This window comes from Diospyros lotus, chromosome 14 (genome assembly GCF_014633365.1).
Source record: "Diospyros lotus cultivar Yz01 chromosome 14, ASM1463336v1, whole genome shotgun sequence".
In the NCBI taxonomy this organism is placed as follows: domain Eukaryota; kingdom Viridiplantae; phylum Streptophyta; class Magnoliopsida; order Ericales; family Ebenaceae; genus Diospyros; species Diospyros lotus.
Window position 1 is genome coordinate 33,828,356 of NC_068351.1, and position 14,863 is coordinate 33,843,218.

Consider the following 14,863-nt stretch of genomic DNA (forward strand, 5'->3'; position numbering starts at 1 on the left):
ATTTTGGGAAGAGTTTTTTTGGTTATACTCAGCCTACAGCCTTTCTTTTCCTTATGCTTGCTGAGTCTCTCGACTCACCTTGCTTTCCATCATTCCAGGTAGTGGCGGCGTGGGCCATAGCAAGGGAGTCAGCTTTAACGGCAGAGTCGGTGTGGTGTACAGGCAGTCTCGTCAATCCCTATCCACTCTGATGTCTAAGTAGAATTTACTCTATTATTTCGTACTGTGCCAGGTGTTTTCTTGAGTCTTGTGTATGTCGGCACAGGAGTTTGTGTCTATTTATTTATCTTGTGACCGCTATGTTAGCGGGGTACCCATAGTGCATGCATGTCCTGAGCTTTGCTTCCGCTGTTCTTATTTTCGTGTATGCATGCCGGGGTGGTCTTTGTCTGGTGTTTCATTCTTTTCTCCTCCCGTAGGCGCTCCCGTTCGGGTAGTCCGGGCGGCTGGGATATCCAGGCGGGGGTGCTTACAAGAAGCAAGGAGATTGAGAGGGAGTTGGGTGGCGGCTGAAGGTGATGAGCTCACGGCAAGCAGCGGTGGCGGAAGTGGCCGACGCAGCCATGCGTTCCAGCTGGTTGCGTGAAGCTCCAGCCATGGCAGCTCGAGCGTAAGGCAGACCAGCGCGCAAAGGAGCTTCCAACAGTGATCTGAGCAGCAGTGCAGTAGCGCGAAAAAGCCATGGAGGTGAGCTCGGTTGAGGTCGAAGCGACGACCAGCGAGGCCGAATGTGGCCAAAGTTGGCCGCATAGTTACAGGCGGCCATGGCCGCGAGCTTCGCTGCTGGACGCGAGGCAAGGGAGCTGTCGCGATGGCAGCTCGCAACGACGAGCGATGGTGTGGCCGGTGCACTGGCTGGGGGAGGTGGAAGCGGCCGACAAGGGAGGCGGCAGCGTGCCGACGGCGGTCGCACGAAGAAGAAGATGCAGTCCATGAGCTGGAAAAGAAACAAAGGAAGAAAAGAATGAGAGGAAGAAGAAGAGAAGAGAAAGAAGAAAAAGAAGAAGAAAAGGAAGAAAAGAGGCAAAAGAGGAAGAAGAAGCTGGTTCGTGGAAGCAGGGAAGAAGAAGATGGAACAGTAGAAGAGGAAAAAGAAAAGAAAAAGAAAGGAAAAAAAGAAAAGGAAAAATGGGAAGAAAATGAAAAAAAAAATTGTCGAAAAGTCTTCGAAAAAATCCCGAAAAATAGGATTTAGATATTTGCTAATATTCCGAAGATTTTGGGTGAAAAAATAGTCCAGGCACGCATTTCGAGAATATGACACGCATATCGAGGAAGCAGAGAGACTAAGTTAAGGTAAGTAAAATTCCCTAGAAAATTTCAGAAATTCAAGAATATTATTTTATGAATTGTTGTAGAAGAATATTTGATAAAATATTTTAGAAATATTTAGTTTGGATTTATTGAGGAAAATTAAGAAGAAATAGAGAAAAAATGCCAAAAATTATAGAAAAATAGGTTTTAATTTTTATTTAAATAATTATGGTGATTAGGATGCTTTGAGGAATAAGTTGAAGTTACTTGTCGAATTTTGAGATTGGCACGCAAATCGAGGCAATGCACGAGGCAAGGCACGGATATCGAGGTAACTCGATAAGCTTGAGAAGGTAAGTTGTACTTCCCAATTTAAGTTAGTTTATGAAAAATACTTGGTTTATAAGTGATTTATGTTCCTCGAAAATGTTTTCATCATATTGACATGCCCTGATATGTATCCATCACGTAAACTGCATACATGACTATGAAATGCATAAATACACGTTGATATCATCGATCACGTGCATTTGTGGCCGTAGGGAATACGAACTGGCACCGCTACTTTATCAAGGGTGCACCCATACACCTCGGCCTCGAAAGAGATGGTCGCAAAAATGGTAGGTAGCATGAAGGGTGCAGTTGACACCTACGATGAAAGACATTGCATACACACATGACATAACATTATGTACCTTTACTTAGATGATTCATCATCTAACTTGGGCTTTGCCTTTGGAATATTCAAACGTTCCAAGTGGAGATTGTAGCAGATACAAGGATAAATGAGGCATGAAATGGCACTTAGCAGAGTGCATGAAGAGTGGAATGTATGTTATGTAGCCCATGTATTTAAGTTCTGCTACTTTGAATTCTGAATGTTTTGAGAAATGTTGATGTATATCCTTGTGGTTAATGAAGATGTAAGAATTGATTTATGATCAATGTTAAGATACTAGATTTCGATATTGCTTCTGCATTTGATGTGTATAATGATTCTCTTTCGAGATAAATGATTGGGAGTTCTGGGACCGATTTGAGGTATGATGTGGTTTAGCTTTAGTGTTTGAAAGAAAAAAATTATTGTACCAGAAATGTCCCAAGTCTTAACGTGCCCGGGAAAGTGGAGCGTTACAGTTGGTATCAGAGCTTAAGATTATCGGAAGCCCTAAGTAACTTGGATATAGTTGATATTAGAGTTAAACCCTATTTGGATATTAGGGAATAACAATTTGAAGACTTAAGGGTATTCGGTATTGATGGAACCAGTTAGTAGGAACCCCAAGTGGAGGCTTAGGGAAAGGAGACAAGGGTTCGTAAGACGAAATCTCTATTTAGGAGATTCGAGGATTGTCGGTTGAAGGCTTAGAGGTTATTGGATTAAGTGTTGTGTAGTGGAAGTGCATGTCTAGGCAAGTTTTGGCTAAGGAAAGACTTGGTATTTAAGTGTGTCCATTTGTGACCCACCTCTCTTTAATTCCTAGGAACTTACCTAGTGTACTATTCATGTACAGACACTATTCCAGTATACGATTACTATTCTCGGTAAATAGTAAAAGCCTGATAGACGCTAGTACAATGATCTAGCTATTGAAGTTAGAAACCGATGATATGATTCGGGTGTAAGGTTGACTCGGTAACAGTGATTATGGATCTGAGAGATTCAGAGACTGTTGATTTGAGGTTATTAGTTGAAATCCCTACAATGAAAGACGAGAAAACTAAGGATGATCGAATCAAAATTGATTAGTTTGATGTGACATAGCTTAGCTAAAGAGTTAGGATCAAATGATAAATATTTTTCGAGGATCATTTAGAGTCTCGGAAATGAGATGTAAAGATTAGGGATCTAATAGATTGGGTCAAGCAAGAGGCCAAAGATGGCCAAATGATAGCGTATGAGTAGCGCCAATTGATGAGGTGGTAGTGGTGTAATCAATGGAACTCACAGAGACGGGACAAGGAACCCTAAGAGTGTGTAGGGTCCAAGTTCTAATGGTCTAGGGTACAAAGTGTGCCACTAGCTAAAAGAGGCCGGTAGCATAGGGAATCAACCCGAAATGAAATGGATTGAGTATGGACTGAGTGTCCTATTTAAAGAATTGTATCAGGGTCCGTGGTCATCTTGGGAGTAGGTGACATGACGAACAATGCGAGACTCGAGAAATGGAACACCTGGGTATTTAGTAGGGCAATAGGATCATGAGATGGTAGTCTCGGTTCAAAGTAGAGTTCAGGTACCGAAAAATGAAAGAGCTGCTTAATAGGTCGTATCAAGCCTAAAGGAATGATAAGAAGACCTAGTCAACAAATGTTGTGACTATGGTTCAGTGTGCCAAGTGGGCTTGAGGATTCGAAAGTCTGTAAGAGAATACTCGCGAATAAGTTATGCCTTGTGCATCGGTATGTGGACCTGAATCGTTATTTGAGGTTTAAAGTATCATTTGATAAAGAGTCCTTGGAGTTTGAGGTTCGGTTGTTTTTAGGAAATAATTGGAACCAGGTAACGTGATTTGGGATTTTTGAGGAATTTTCCTAAGGATTGGAGTACCATAGGTGACGAAAGTACCTACCCACTCTAGCTGGTAGTATACTTATGGACTGCCATTTTGAGGATTGTGAAAATCTTTGGCGTGATTGAGAGAATCAAGTAATGGCAGATGTGCCAGAATGTTACTAATAGATTGAAATCTATCAGAGATTTAAGATTTTCAATTTTGAAGAATAGAGATTCTGTTGGGCTAGATGATTAATCTTAGATAGCCCTGATGAGCAAATCGAGGATATGTAGCTGGACGATGATTAAAATGATATCAGTAAGTTTAAAAAAAAAAAAATGATGAGCCTGTGGATATGTGGTCCAAGCGCATGCGATCAGTGAAAAGTAGTAAGCAAGAGAAATGCTAGGACGTATTCTAAAAAAAAAATTATTATTGGATTATTTTATCAATGATGGCTTGAGATTATTAGATGTTAAGCTATGTGTGGCCTAAGAGGTTAGAATAGTACGAATAAAGTTAATAGCACTATTATCAAGACAAGTAAACAATAGAGTCAATGAGCAAATCCGGAGATTGTGAGTTGGTAAGTGAACTTGTACTACGGTTGACTGGAAGTTAAAAGAGCCGATGGTTAGATGCAAGGAAAGTAATCAGATGATTTTTTTATGAAAAAATATGATTGGTATGAGATGGTGCCTTAAGGATCGAGCATGATTAAAGTTAGTTAACATTAAACGTTATTACTCGAGGATTAATTCAAGCAAATTTGAGGATCAAATGATTAATCTGATGATATAAAATGTTATTTGAGGATCACTTCGAAAAGTGTGATGAGTTATTTAAGTTATAAGTATATGGAAGAATAGGTATTAGTTTGGCAACTAAGTATCAAATGAGCAAGCAATGTAAGGATATTGATATTGCTAGATTGGAAGACATCGTTGGGTTTCACTTGATATTAAAAGTTAGATTTCGAAAGGAAGATTTGGAGATAGATAAAATCTATTAATTATAAATATTTCTTGAGGAAATAGTTATATGACATGAAGATAATTGTGGGCAATAGAAGGAAACTCAAGGTTATATCAGGCGATGAATACCTACAAGAATGAGGAAACAATAGAAATCTCGAATAGATTAGCACAAAGATTAAGCACTGACTAAGTTTGAGATGACCTAAGGTAAGGCATAACTAGTTTCAAGGATATGTGATGACGTATATTTGTGATGTTTTTGGATCCAAAGGTACGTGAAATAGTTTGATGACATAAAAAAAATATTTCCTTGAGGATCAATTTGATAAAGGTCAAAATGTATCGAGATCAGGGACTTTTGTGTTAAGGTTGGAAGATTGTCAAAGCACGATTGATTAATACAAGATGGATGACATCATAGGAAATCGGAATTAGAGAAGTGTCGTGATTAAGAATATCGATTGGGTGACTTACTGAAAAAGAAATTAAAAATTGATGATATGAGAGTTGCAGGCGCATTACGACGATATGTGTACTGACTTAGATAGGAGCTCGAGATGAGACTCGTGGCCCAATAACCGAGTTATGTGGTTAGTGGCTTTGAAAGAGAGATCCGAAAGGAATGTGTGGTTGACAAGTGGATTGTCTAGGGATTGATAAGTGTTGTCAGTTTAAGAGTTCTAACTTTGAGATTTAGAATATGTGGCAAATTTCGAGAACAAATTTTTTATAAGGAGGAGAGAATGTAATACCCCATGTTCGTGTGAGAATTCCACGTAATTTCGATGAGTTTAGAATATCGAAAAATTGATTTTATAGCAATTTCAAGTACCAAATCAACTGCAGGGAATGTCTTGAAGTGAAATTATCTAAAGAAAATCATACAGCATTGATGAGCATCCCAAGATATGATTTATGGTGTCGAGAGAAATCGGATCGGGAACAGTTTTCGGTACAACTAAAATACAGCTGCCATTTAGGCTGAAAAACCGAATCGTTGTAGGAGGCTCCCGAAAAATCAACGGACCCTTAGAGGTGCTTCGATTTTGCGTAGTGAGCAACCCTTCAGTGGTTTTAGGATGAAACGACAATCCGGTGACGACACTGGGGCGAAATCGTCCTTTTTAACTAAGTTTCGAAATTATTAATTTTGCGTTTTCAGTATTAAAATGAAATTTAATCCAGTGTTTGAGGGTATAATTGAAATTATGGAGTTGCCCAAGTGATATTATGATAAAATTGGGCTTTAATGTATAATTTCTCTTAATTTAAAGTGTAATAAATAGTTGTATATATATATATATATATGCACGTGTATATGTGCGTGAATGGCAGAGGCAGTCTCTATGAGATCTTCATGGCCGAGATATTGGCCGCAAAATGGGGGGATTGTGGTAGTGAGATTTGAGGGTATGACAGCAAGATTTGAGGGGAAAATCTTAAGAAATCGTGGAGCTTAAATCATGGCTGCCTATAAATTGGCAGCAATCTTGGCCAAAGGAAGCAGAGATCCAAGAGATTGAGAGAGAGAGATGGGAGGAGAAGCAAGGAGATTGAGAGGGAGTTGGGTGGCGGCTGAAGGCGATGAGCTCGCGGCAAGCAGCGGTGGCGGAAGTGGCCAACTGATTAGTAGTTAATTTTGTAAAAATTTTGTTATAATTATATCCTTCTTTTGATCTTAAATATGGTTTAAATTAGATATTAATATATATTTTATGGTTATATGCAAGTTTAAATTGAAAGATGAATGAAATGAAGTTCTAAAGTAAATAATAATAATATATAAAATTATATATAATACATATACATTATTATATACATGCATATAATATATATATATATATATATAAAATATAATCTAATATATATGTGCCATGTATAATACATATATATAATATATAATTTATTAATAACATTAAATTATTTTTTTTTGTTTTAGGCATGAAGAATTCAAGCCCATGAAGATTTAAAGCCCATGAAGATTTAAAGTCCATGAAGAATTCAAATCCATGAAGAAATCAAACCCATGAAGAATTCAAGCCCATGAAGAATTAAGGCCCAATTTGAGCAACCCATGGAAGATATTATGTGGAGAAGGCCCAAGGATTATTTTTAATCCTAATGAAGATTAAAAAAATAATTTATAGAAATCTATTTTTATTTTTTATGTGAGAGCTTTATTAGGTGTGTTTTTTAGCTAAAATCCATTTAACTATTAGGTGGATGTTATAGCTAAAATCCATTTAACTTTATGAGTGTTTTATTAGGTATGTATTTTAGCTAAAATCCATTTAATATTAGGTGGATGTTATAGCTAAAATCCATTTAACTTTAAATGTGTGAGTGCCCATTAGATATAATTATGTCTAATTGAATAATTGAAATTGTGTGGTTTGTATTGCATCTTGTGGCCTATAAATAGCTCAGTTGATTGCATTTGTAAGTGTGATTCTTATTCTTGAATCAAAGTTTAGTTGTTTCCTTATAATTCTCTCTTTGAGAATTGTTCTTGTTCTTTCCCCTTTTCTTTAGTATTCTCTCTTGTAATCTTACTTCCTTCCTTTCTTCTTTTTAATTCTTATGTCATTTATTATTACTTTATTATTCACCGCCTAAATGGCCGGTTAGTTTATGTCTTTAAATTTCTGCAATTTTAATTCTTGTCTTTTAATTATTCACCGCCTAAATGGCCGGTTAGTTTATGCTCTTTAATTTCTGCAATTTTAATTTTTGTCATTTAAATTATTCACCGCCTAAATGGCCGGTTAGTTTTTGCTATTTTAATTCTTGTCATTTAAATTCTGTTATTTAAATTATGTCATTTAAATTCCTGTCAATTAATTAATGGAAATGAGTAGCTAAATCTAATCTTGGGTTAAGGCAAGGACAGTGTCCAACGCCAATGATTCCCAAAGAAAGCTACGCTTTAAATGAGTAACATTAATTTAAATTTCAGTATGAGTATGTTTTGATTATTGAGAAATCACTAGGTTTGGATTGGAGCGTAAGCCTAACTTAGAGCTTTCATGTCACGCATGAGAGTTACTAGAACTGGAAACGCTATCATACCCAAACCCGGATGATTAACTTAGTTGTTTTGTGTATTAATTGCAATTGAATTTATGGTAGTTGCTTAAATTAGAATCCTGCATATCATGTATGGGGATTGCTTAAACTAGAACTATCATCATCTCTAATTGCATTTAATAACAAACCCTCATATCTGAAATTAAATTAATGTTACTAACCTTATCTGTTAAAATTTGGGAATCAACGGGTTGGCACTGAAATTGTCTTAACTCAAGTACTATCCAATTTTATATTCTCACTTTAATTACTGCCTTAAATTATTTCCTAGTATCTGTTGTTTAAAAAACCATAAAAAACTTTGTTGCCAATTTGTCCAAATGCGTGTGTACTTGTGTGTGACATTCTTTTTATTTTGCCATAAATAAATCTCTCAGTGGACGACCTGGACTCATTCAGAAAATATAAATTTAAATTTGGACTACAACTGCACTCGTACACTGACGAATATAAACCTCTCACCTAAATAAAGAAAAAAAAAATATAAAATTTTTATTGTGTTTTGTTTTGTGTTTTAATTGCAGGGTGGGAGTGCAGCCAAATTTTGGCGCCGTTGCCGGGTAGATTGAGCATAAAGCATATTGGGCAATTCATAAGATCAACAAGAGTCTAACTGAAGCAGGCTTATCTAGAAAGCTCCAATTGAATGAGCTTGAGGAAATTCGGAATGAGGCATTTGAAAATGCACGATTGGCCAAGGTTCGCATGAAAGAGTTACATGATCGGCACATCATTCGAAAAAGCTTTCAGGTAGGGCAACAGGTACTCTTGTATGATTCTCGATTGCATCTATTCCCAGGAAAATTGAAGTCTCGATGGGTCGGCCCATTTGTAATCAAGTCCATCTCAGGATATGGGGCCTTTGAGATAGAAAATCCGGAGTCAGGACAACTTCTTACAGTCAATGGTCATAGGTTGAAACCATACCGGGGTAGTGTTGAGGGTTTGTTATTAAATGCAATTAGAGATGATGATAGTTCTAGTTTAAGCAATCCCCATACATGATATGCAGGATTCTAATTTAAGCAACTACCATAAATTCAATTGCAATTAATACACAAAACAACTAAGTTAATCATCCGGGTTTGGGTATGATAGCGTTTCCAGTTCTAGTAACTCTCATGCGTGACATGAAAGCTCTAAGTTAGGCTTACGCTCCAATCCAAATCTAGTGATTTCTCAATAATCAAAACATACTCATACTGAAATTTAAATTAATGTTACTCACCTTATCTGTTAAAATTTGGGAATCAACGGGTTGGCACTGAAATTGTCTTAACTCAAGTACTATCCAATTTTATATTCTCACTTTAATTACTGCCTTAAATTATTTCCTAGTATCTGTTGTTTAAAAAACCATAAAAAACTTTGTTGCCAATTTGTCCAAATGCGTGTGTACTTGTGTGTGACATTCTTTTTATTTTGCCATAAATAAATCTCTCAGTGGACGACCTGGACTCATTCAGAAAATATAAATTTAAATTTGGACTACAACTGCACTCGTACACTGACGAGTATAAACCTCTCACCTAAATAAAGAAAAAAAAAATATAAAATTTTTATTGTGTTTTGTTTTGTGTTTTAATTGCAGGGTGGGAGTGCAGCCAAATTTTGGCGCCGTTGCCGGGAGATTGAGGCAAAAAACAAAAAGGAAAAAAAAAAAAACATCTCCTGATAAATTCGGTAACTCTGTTTCTTTTTACTTTATTTTTTTTTTCTATTGTGTATGATACTTAGGTCTGGTAGAACTGTAGAAATTCAGTCACTCATGTCTCAACACAATGAGAACATACCACTTGCACACAACATGTCTGCACGTGGTAGTGACCACGGTGACCCTGATCCCATTGATCAGGAGATGATCAGACCCCTTAGAGAATATCTTCATCCTCCTAGGCAGACAACCCCCTCTTGTATTATTCTTCCCATCAACCATCATAGGTTTAACTTCAAACCTGGCACAATCCAATTGTTGCCAACTTTTCATGGCATGGATTCTAAAAATCCATATACTCATATGAAAGAATTTGAGGAAGTGTGTAGCACTTGCATGGACCATACAGCAAATGAGGATGTCACAAGATTAAAACTCTTTCCATTCTCACTGAAAGATAAGGCAAAAATATGGTTAAGTACTCTCCCACCTAGATCTATAGGAACTTGGAGAGAAATGCAAACAACTTTCTTAAAAAAATATTTCCCTGCCAACAGAACTGCTACTCTTCAAAGACAAATCATGAACTTTGCTTGTAAACCAAATGAGAATTTTGCTCAAGCGTGGGAAAGGTTCAAAGACCTTCTTCACACTTGTCCGCACCATGCTTTTGAGCAATGGAGAGTGGTCAGTTTCTTTTATGATTCACTCACTCCCCAATTGAAAATGCTAGTTTCTACAATGTGCAATGGAGAATTCTATGAGAAGACTCCAGAAGAAGCTTTCCACTTCTTTGACACATTGGCTGAGAATACAAGGAATTGGGAAGTTGGTCCAACATCTGCTCTTGATTCAAGAGAAAATCCACAACCTAGAGGGAGATACCAACTAAGTGAGAGTGACGATTTAAATGCAAGATTAACTGCTTTAACAAAGAAAGTTGAAAACATGCAACCCAAAAAGGTGCAATCTGTTAATCAAGTGGAAGTAAAGTGTGTTGTGTGTGATGCATCAGATCATTCAACTGAAGAATGTCCTACCTTACCTGCTTTCAAGGAGGTATTGTATGGGCAGACTAATAACAATCATTCACACAACTTTGAAGGGAGACAAAATCAAAATCAGAGTGGAGTCTATTATGGGAATAATCAGAACTACAATTCATACCATCCTAATAATAGAAATCACCCCAATTTTTCTTGGAGAAATGATTCTGGAAATCATTCTCAACCTCCATTCCCTGCACAACAATACACCTTCCAACAAAATCAAGGTTCTTCATCCAATACTTACCAACCTCCTCATAGGAGATCTTTGGAAGATACCTTGCACCAGTTCATCCAAAGTCAAACAGGTATCAACAATCAGGTTGCTCAACTTGTCAAAAATCAAGACCAAACAAACAGAGCCATAGAAGACATTAGGAGCCAGTTGACCAAGATAACACAAACATTGAGTGTGAGAGAACCCGGAAGGTTTCCATCCCAAACTAATCCTAACCCAATTAGACAAACCAACCAAGTAGAAGCTTCAAATAGTGAAACCAACACTCATGAACAAGTGCAAGCAGTGACTGCCCTAAGAAGTGGAAAAATAATTGAGAAACCAACTGATCCTAGGATAAACCAACATGTTGATGAAGAAAAAGAACCAAAAGATCATGAATCCACCGTAGAAAAAAATGAAAAAAATGAGAAAAATAAAAAAAATGAGAAAAATGAAAAAAATGAAAAAAATGAGAAAAATGAAAAACAAAAAGAAGATGAAAAAGAAATTCAATACAGGCCCAAACCACCTTTTCCACAAAGGTTGAATCATTTGAAAAAAGAGCAACAAAATGCAGATATATATGAAGTGTTTAAGCAAGTGAGAATCAACATCCCGCTGTTGGATGCAATCAAACAAACACCTTCATATGCAAAATTTTTGAAAGATCTGTGCACTGTCAAAAGGAAAACAAATGTGCATGAAAAGGCATTTCTGACTGAACAAGTCAGCGCCATTCTCCAATTAAAAACTCCTCCCAAATACAAAGACCCAGGCTGTCCAACCATTACATGCATCATAGGAAGCCAAAAGGTTGATCGAGCACTCTTGGATTTAGGAGCTAGTGTCAATTTGTTGCCATACAGTGTGTATCAACAGTTGGGATTAGGTGAGCTTAAACCCACTAGAGTGACCCTTCAGCTGGCTGATCGATCAGTCAAAGTTCCACGAGAAATTGTGGAGGATGTTCTGGTACAAATCGATAAGTTCTACTTTCCAGTAGACTTCATCGTTTTGGACACCCAGCCGCATCAGGGGCCTCAACCTCCTGTGCCAGTCATCTTAGGTCGACCATTCCTTGCCACATCAAATGCCATCATCAACTGTAGGAATGGTGTGTTAAAGCTATCTTTTGGGAACATGACTGTAGAAATGAATATCTTCAGGGTAGCCAAACATCAAGACACTGAGAGTGAAGTGGAGGAGGTAGACTTGATCCAAACACTGACCAATGACTATTTTGAAGAGTTCATGAGAAGACCCAAAGAAGAAAATCAAGATCTTGAAGAAATAAAAGAAGTGGAAGTCATAGGCAAAGAAAGTGAGAAGCCTACATGGATGCCTAGTTTAGAGCCATTAAGGAACTTGGACAGTAAGCTCATGGCTCCTGATAGCCATCAGTCCACGCCTGAGAGAAAGCCATTGCCCAGTGATTTGAAGTATGTCTTTCTAGAAGAAGGGGAAGCATTCCCAGTGGTGATCTCTTCAAGTTTGACACCTCAGCAAGAGCAACAACTGATAGAAGTTCTAAAAGCACACAGGAAGTCATTAGGATGGACCATTTCAGATTTGCAAGGTATTAGCCCTTTGATCTGTATTCATAAGATATTCTTGGAAGAAGGAGCAAAACCAGTTAGGCAAATGCAAAGGAGATTAAATCCTAACATGAAAGAAGTTGTCAGAAAAGAAGTGCTTAAGCTATTGGATGCTGGAATAATTTACCCAATCTCTGATTCTAAGTGGGTAAGTCCAACACAGGTAGTACCCAAAAAGTCTGGAGTCACTGTTGTAAAAAATGAGAACAATGAACTGATTCCCACACGCATCCAGACAGGATGGCGTATGTGCATTGATTATAGAAAGCTCAATTCTGTGACAAGGAAAGATCATTTTCCTTTGCCTTTCTTGGATCAAGTTCTGGAGAGAATAGCAGGCCAAGCCTACTATTGTTTCTTAGATGGGTACTCAGGGTACAATCAGATAGAAATTGCACTAGAAGATCAAGAGAAGACTACTTTCACATGTCCATTTGGGACATTTGCATACAGGCGCATGCCATTTGGGTTATGCAATGCTCCAGCCACCTTTCAAAGGTGTATGATGAGCATTTTCAGTGAAATGGTTGAGCAGATTGTTGAAGTATTTATGGATGACTTTTCTGTTTATGGAAGTAACTTTGAGGCCTGTTTGGAGAATCTGAAAAGGGTTTTAGCAAGATGTGAGGAAACAAATCTGATACTCAATTGGGAAAAATGTCACTTCATGGTGAAACAGGGCATAGTCTTGGGGCACATCGTTTCATCTAGGAGGATGGAGGTAGACAGGTCAAAAATTGAAACAATTCAAAAACTCCCCATCCCTAGGAATGTGAAAGACATCAGAAGTTTTTTGGGACATGCAGGGTTTTATAGGAGATTCATTGCTTCCTTCAGCACCATAACAAGACCCTTGTGCCATTTGTTGTCTCAGGATGTTCCGTTTGAATGGAGTCCTGCCTGTCAAAATGCTTTTGATAAATTGAAAGATGCACTCATTTCAGCACCTATCATTCAGCCCCCTGATTGGTCCCTCCCGTTTGAACTTATGTGTGATGCTAGTGATTACGCAGTAGGAGCTGTGTTAGGGCAGAGGAAGGATAAGAAACCTCATGTGATATACTACGCTAGCAAAACTCTTAATGAGGCACAAAAGAATTACACCACTACAGAGAAAGAGTTACTAGCAGTTGTCTTTGCCCTGGACAAGTTCCGATCTTACCTCGTAGGGTCACTAGTAATCATTTTTACTGATCACGCTGCTCTGAAGTATTTGTTCACAAAGCAAGATGCAAAACCCCGTCTCCTCCGATGGATCTTACTCTTGCAAGAATTCAACATTGAAATCAGAGACAAGAAGGGAGTAGAAAATGTGGTGGCTGACCATTTGTCAAGGATTCCAAGTCAAGATCTCACACAATTTGATGAACCAATTCATGACAATTTTCCTGATGAGCAACTGTTTGAAGTGAATGTTATCCGTGCATCATCTGTTGTCCCTTGGTATGCCGACATTGCGAACTACCTGGCAACTGGTCTGATCCCAGACCATTGGAGTAAGCAAGATAGGCATAAATTTTTCAGAAAAGTCAGAACCTTCTTTTGGGATGAGCCCTACCTCTTCAAGTATTGTCCTGACCAAATCATCCGTAGATGCATACCCGATCATGAGCAACAAAGTGTCATTAATTTCTGTCATACTCTTGCATGTGGAGGCCATTTTTCTGTCAAGAAAACAGTTGCAAAAATTTTTCAGAGTGGATTTTATTGGCCGACACTGTTCAAGGATGTGTACAAGTTCTGTTCAAATTGTGATCGATGTCAAAGGTTAGGAAGTCTGTCAAGGAGAAACATGATGCCATTACATCCGATCCAAGTGTTAGAAGTTTTTGACTGTTGGGGTATGGATTTTATGGGCCCATTTGTCAATTCATTTGGTCATGAATACATCTTACTTGCTGTTGACTATGTGTCCAAATGGGTAGAAGCAATCCCAGCCAGAACAAATGACCATAGGACTGTTGTGAAATTTTTGAAAGAAAACATATTCAGTCGATTTGGGATGCCACGAGCAATCATCAGTGATGGGGGTTCTCATTTTTGTAATAAAGTTGTGGCAGGATTAATGAAGAAATATGGTGTACTGCATAAGGTTGCAACACCATACCATCCCCAAACCAATGGTCAAGCCGAACTAGCCAATAGGGAGATTAAGCGCATATTGGAAAAGACTGTTGCTGCTAATCGTAAGGATTGGTCCTTAAGACTAGTAGACGCTCTTTGGGCATACAGGACAGCTTACAAAACAATTTTGGGAATGTCTCCCTATAGGCTAGTATACGGTAAATCTTGTCATCTGCCGGTGGAAATTGAGCATAAAACATATTGGGCAATTCATAAGATCAACAAGAGTCTAACTGAAGCAGGCTTATCTAGAAAGCTCCAATTGAATGAGCTTGAGGAAATTCGGAATGAGGCATTTGAAAATGCACGATTGGCCAAGGTTCGCATGAAAGAGTTACATGATCGGCACATCATTCGAAAAAGCTTTCAGGTAGGGCAACAGGTACTCTTGTATGATTCTCGATTGCA

The 14,863-nt window shown here is 37.9% G+C and overlaps 1 protein-coding gene across 1 annotated transcript in view; it reads left to right on the plus strand.

Annotated features, from left to right (window-relative positions):
- The first annotated feature begins 8,370 nt into the window (after positions 1-8,370).
- The window catches only part of LOC127789890 (uncharacterized), a 29,832-nt gene continuing 23,339 nt past the window's right edge, over positions 8,371-14,863 (plus strand). The window contains exon 1 of the mRNA XM_052318961.1: positions 8,371-8,566. Within this exon, the coding sequence (XP_052174921.1) occupies positions 8,535-8,566 (32 nt within the window). The 5' untranslated portion in view covers positions 8,371-8,534. The remainder of the gene's footprint in view (positions 8,567-14,863) is intronic.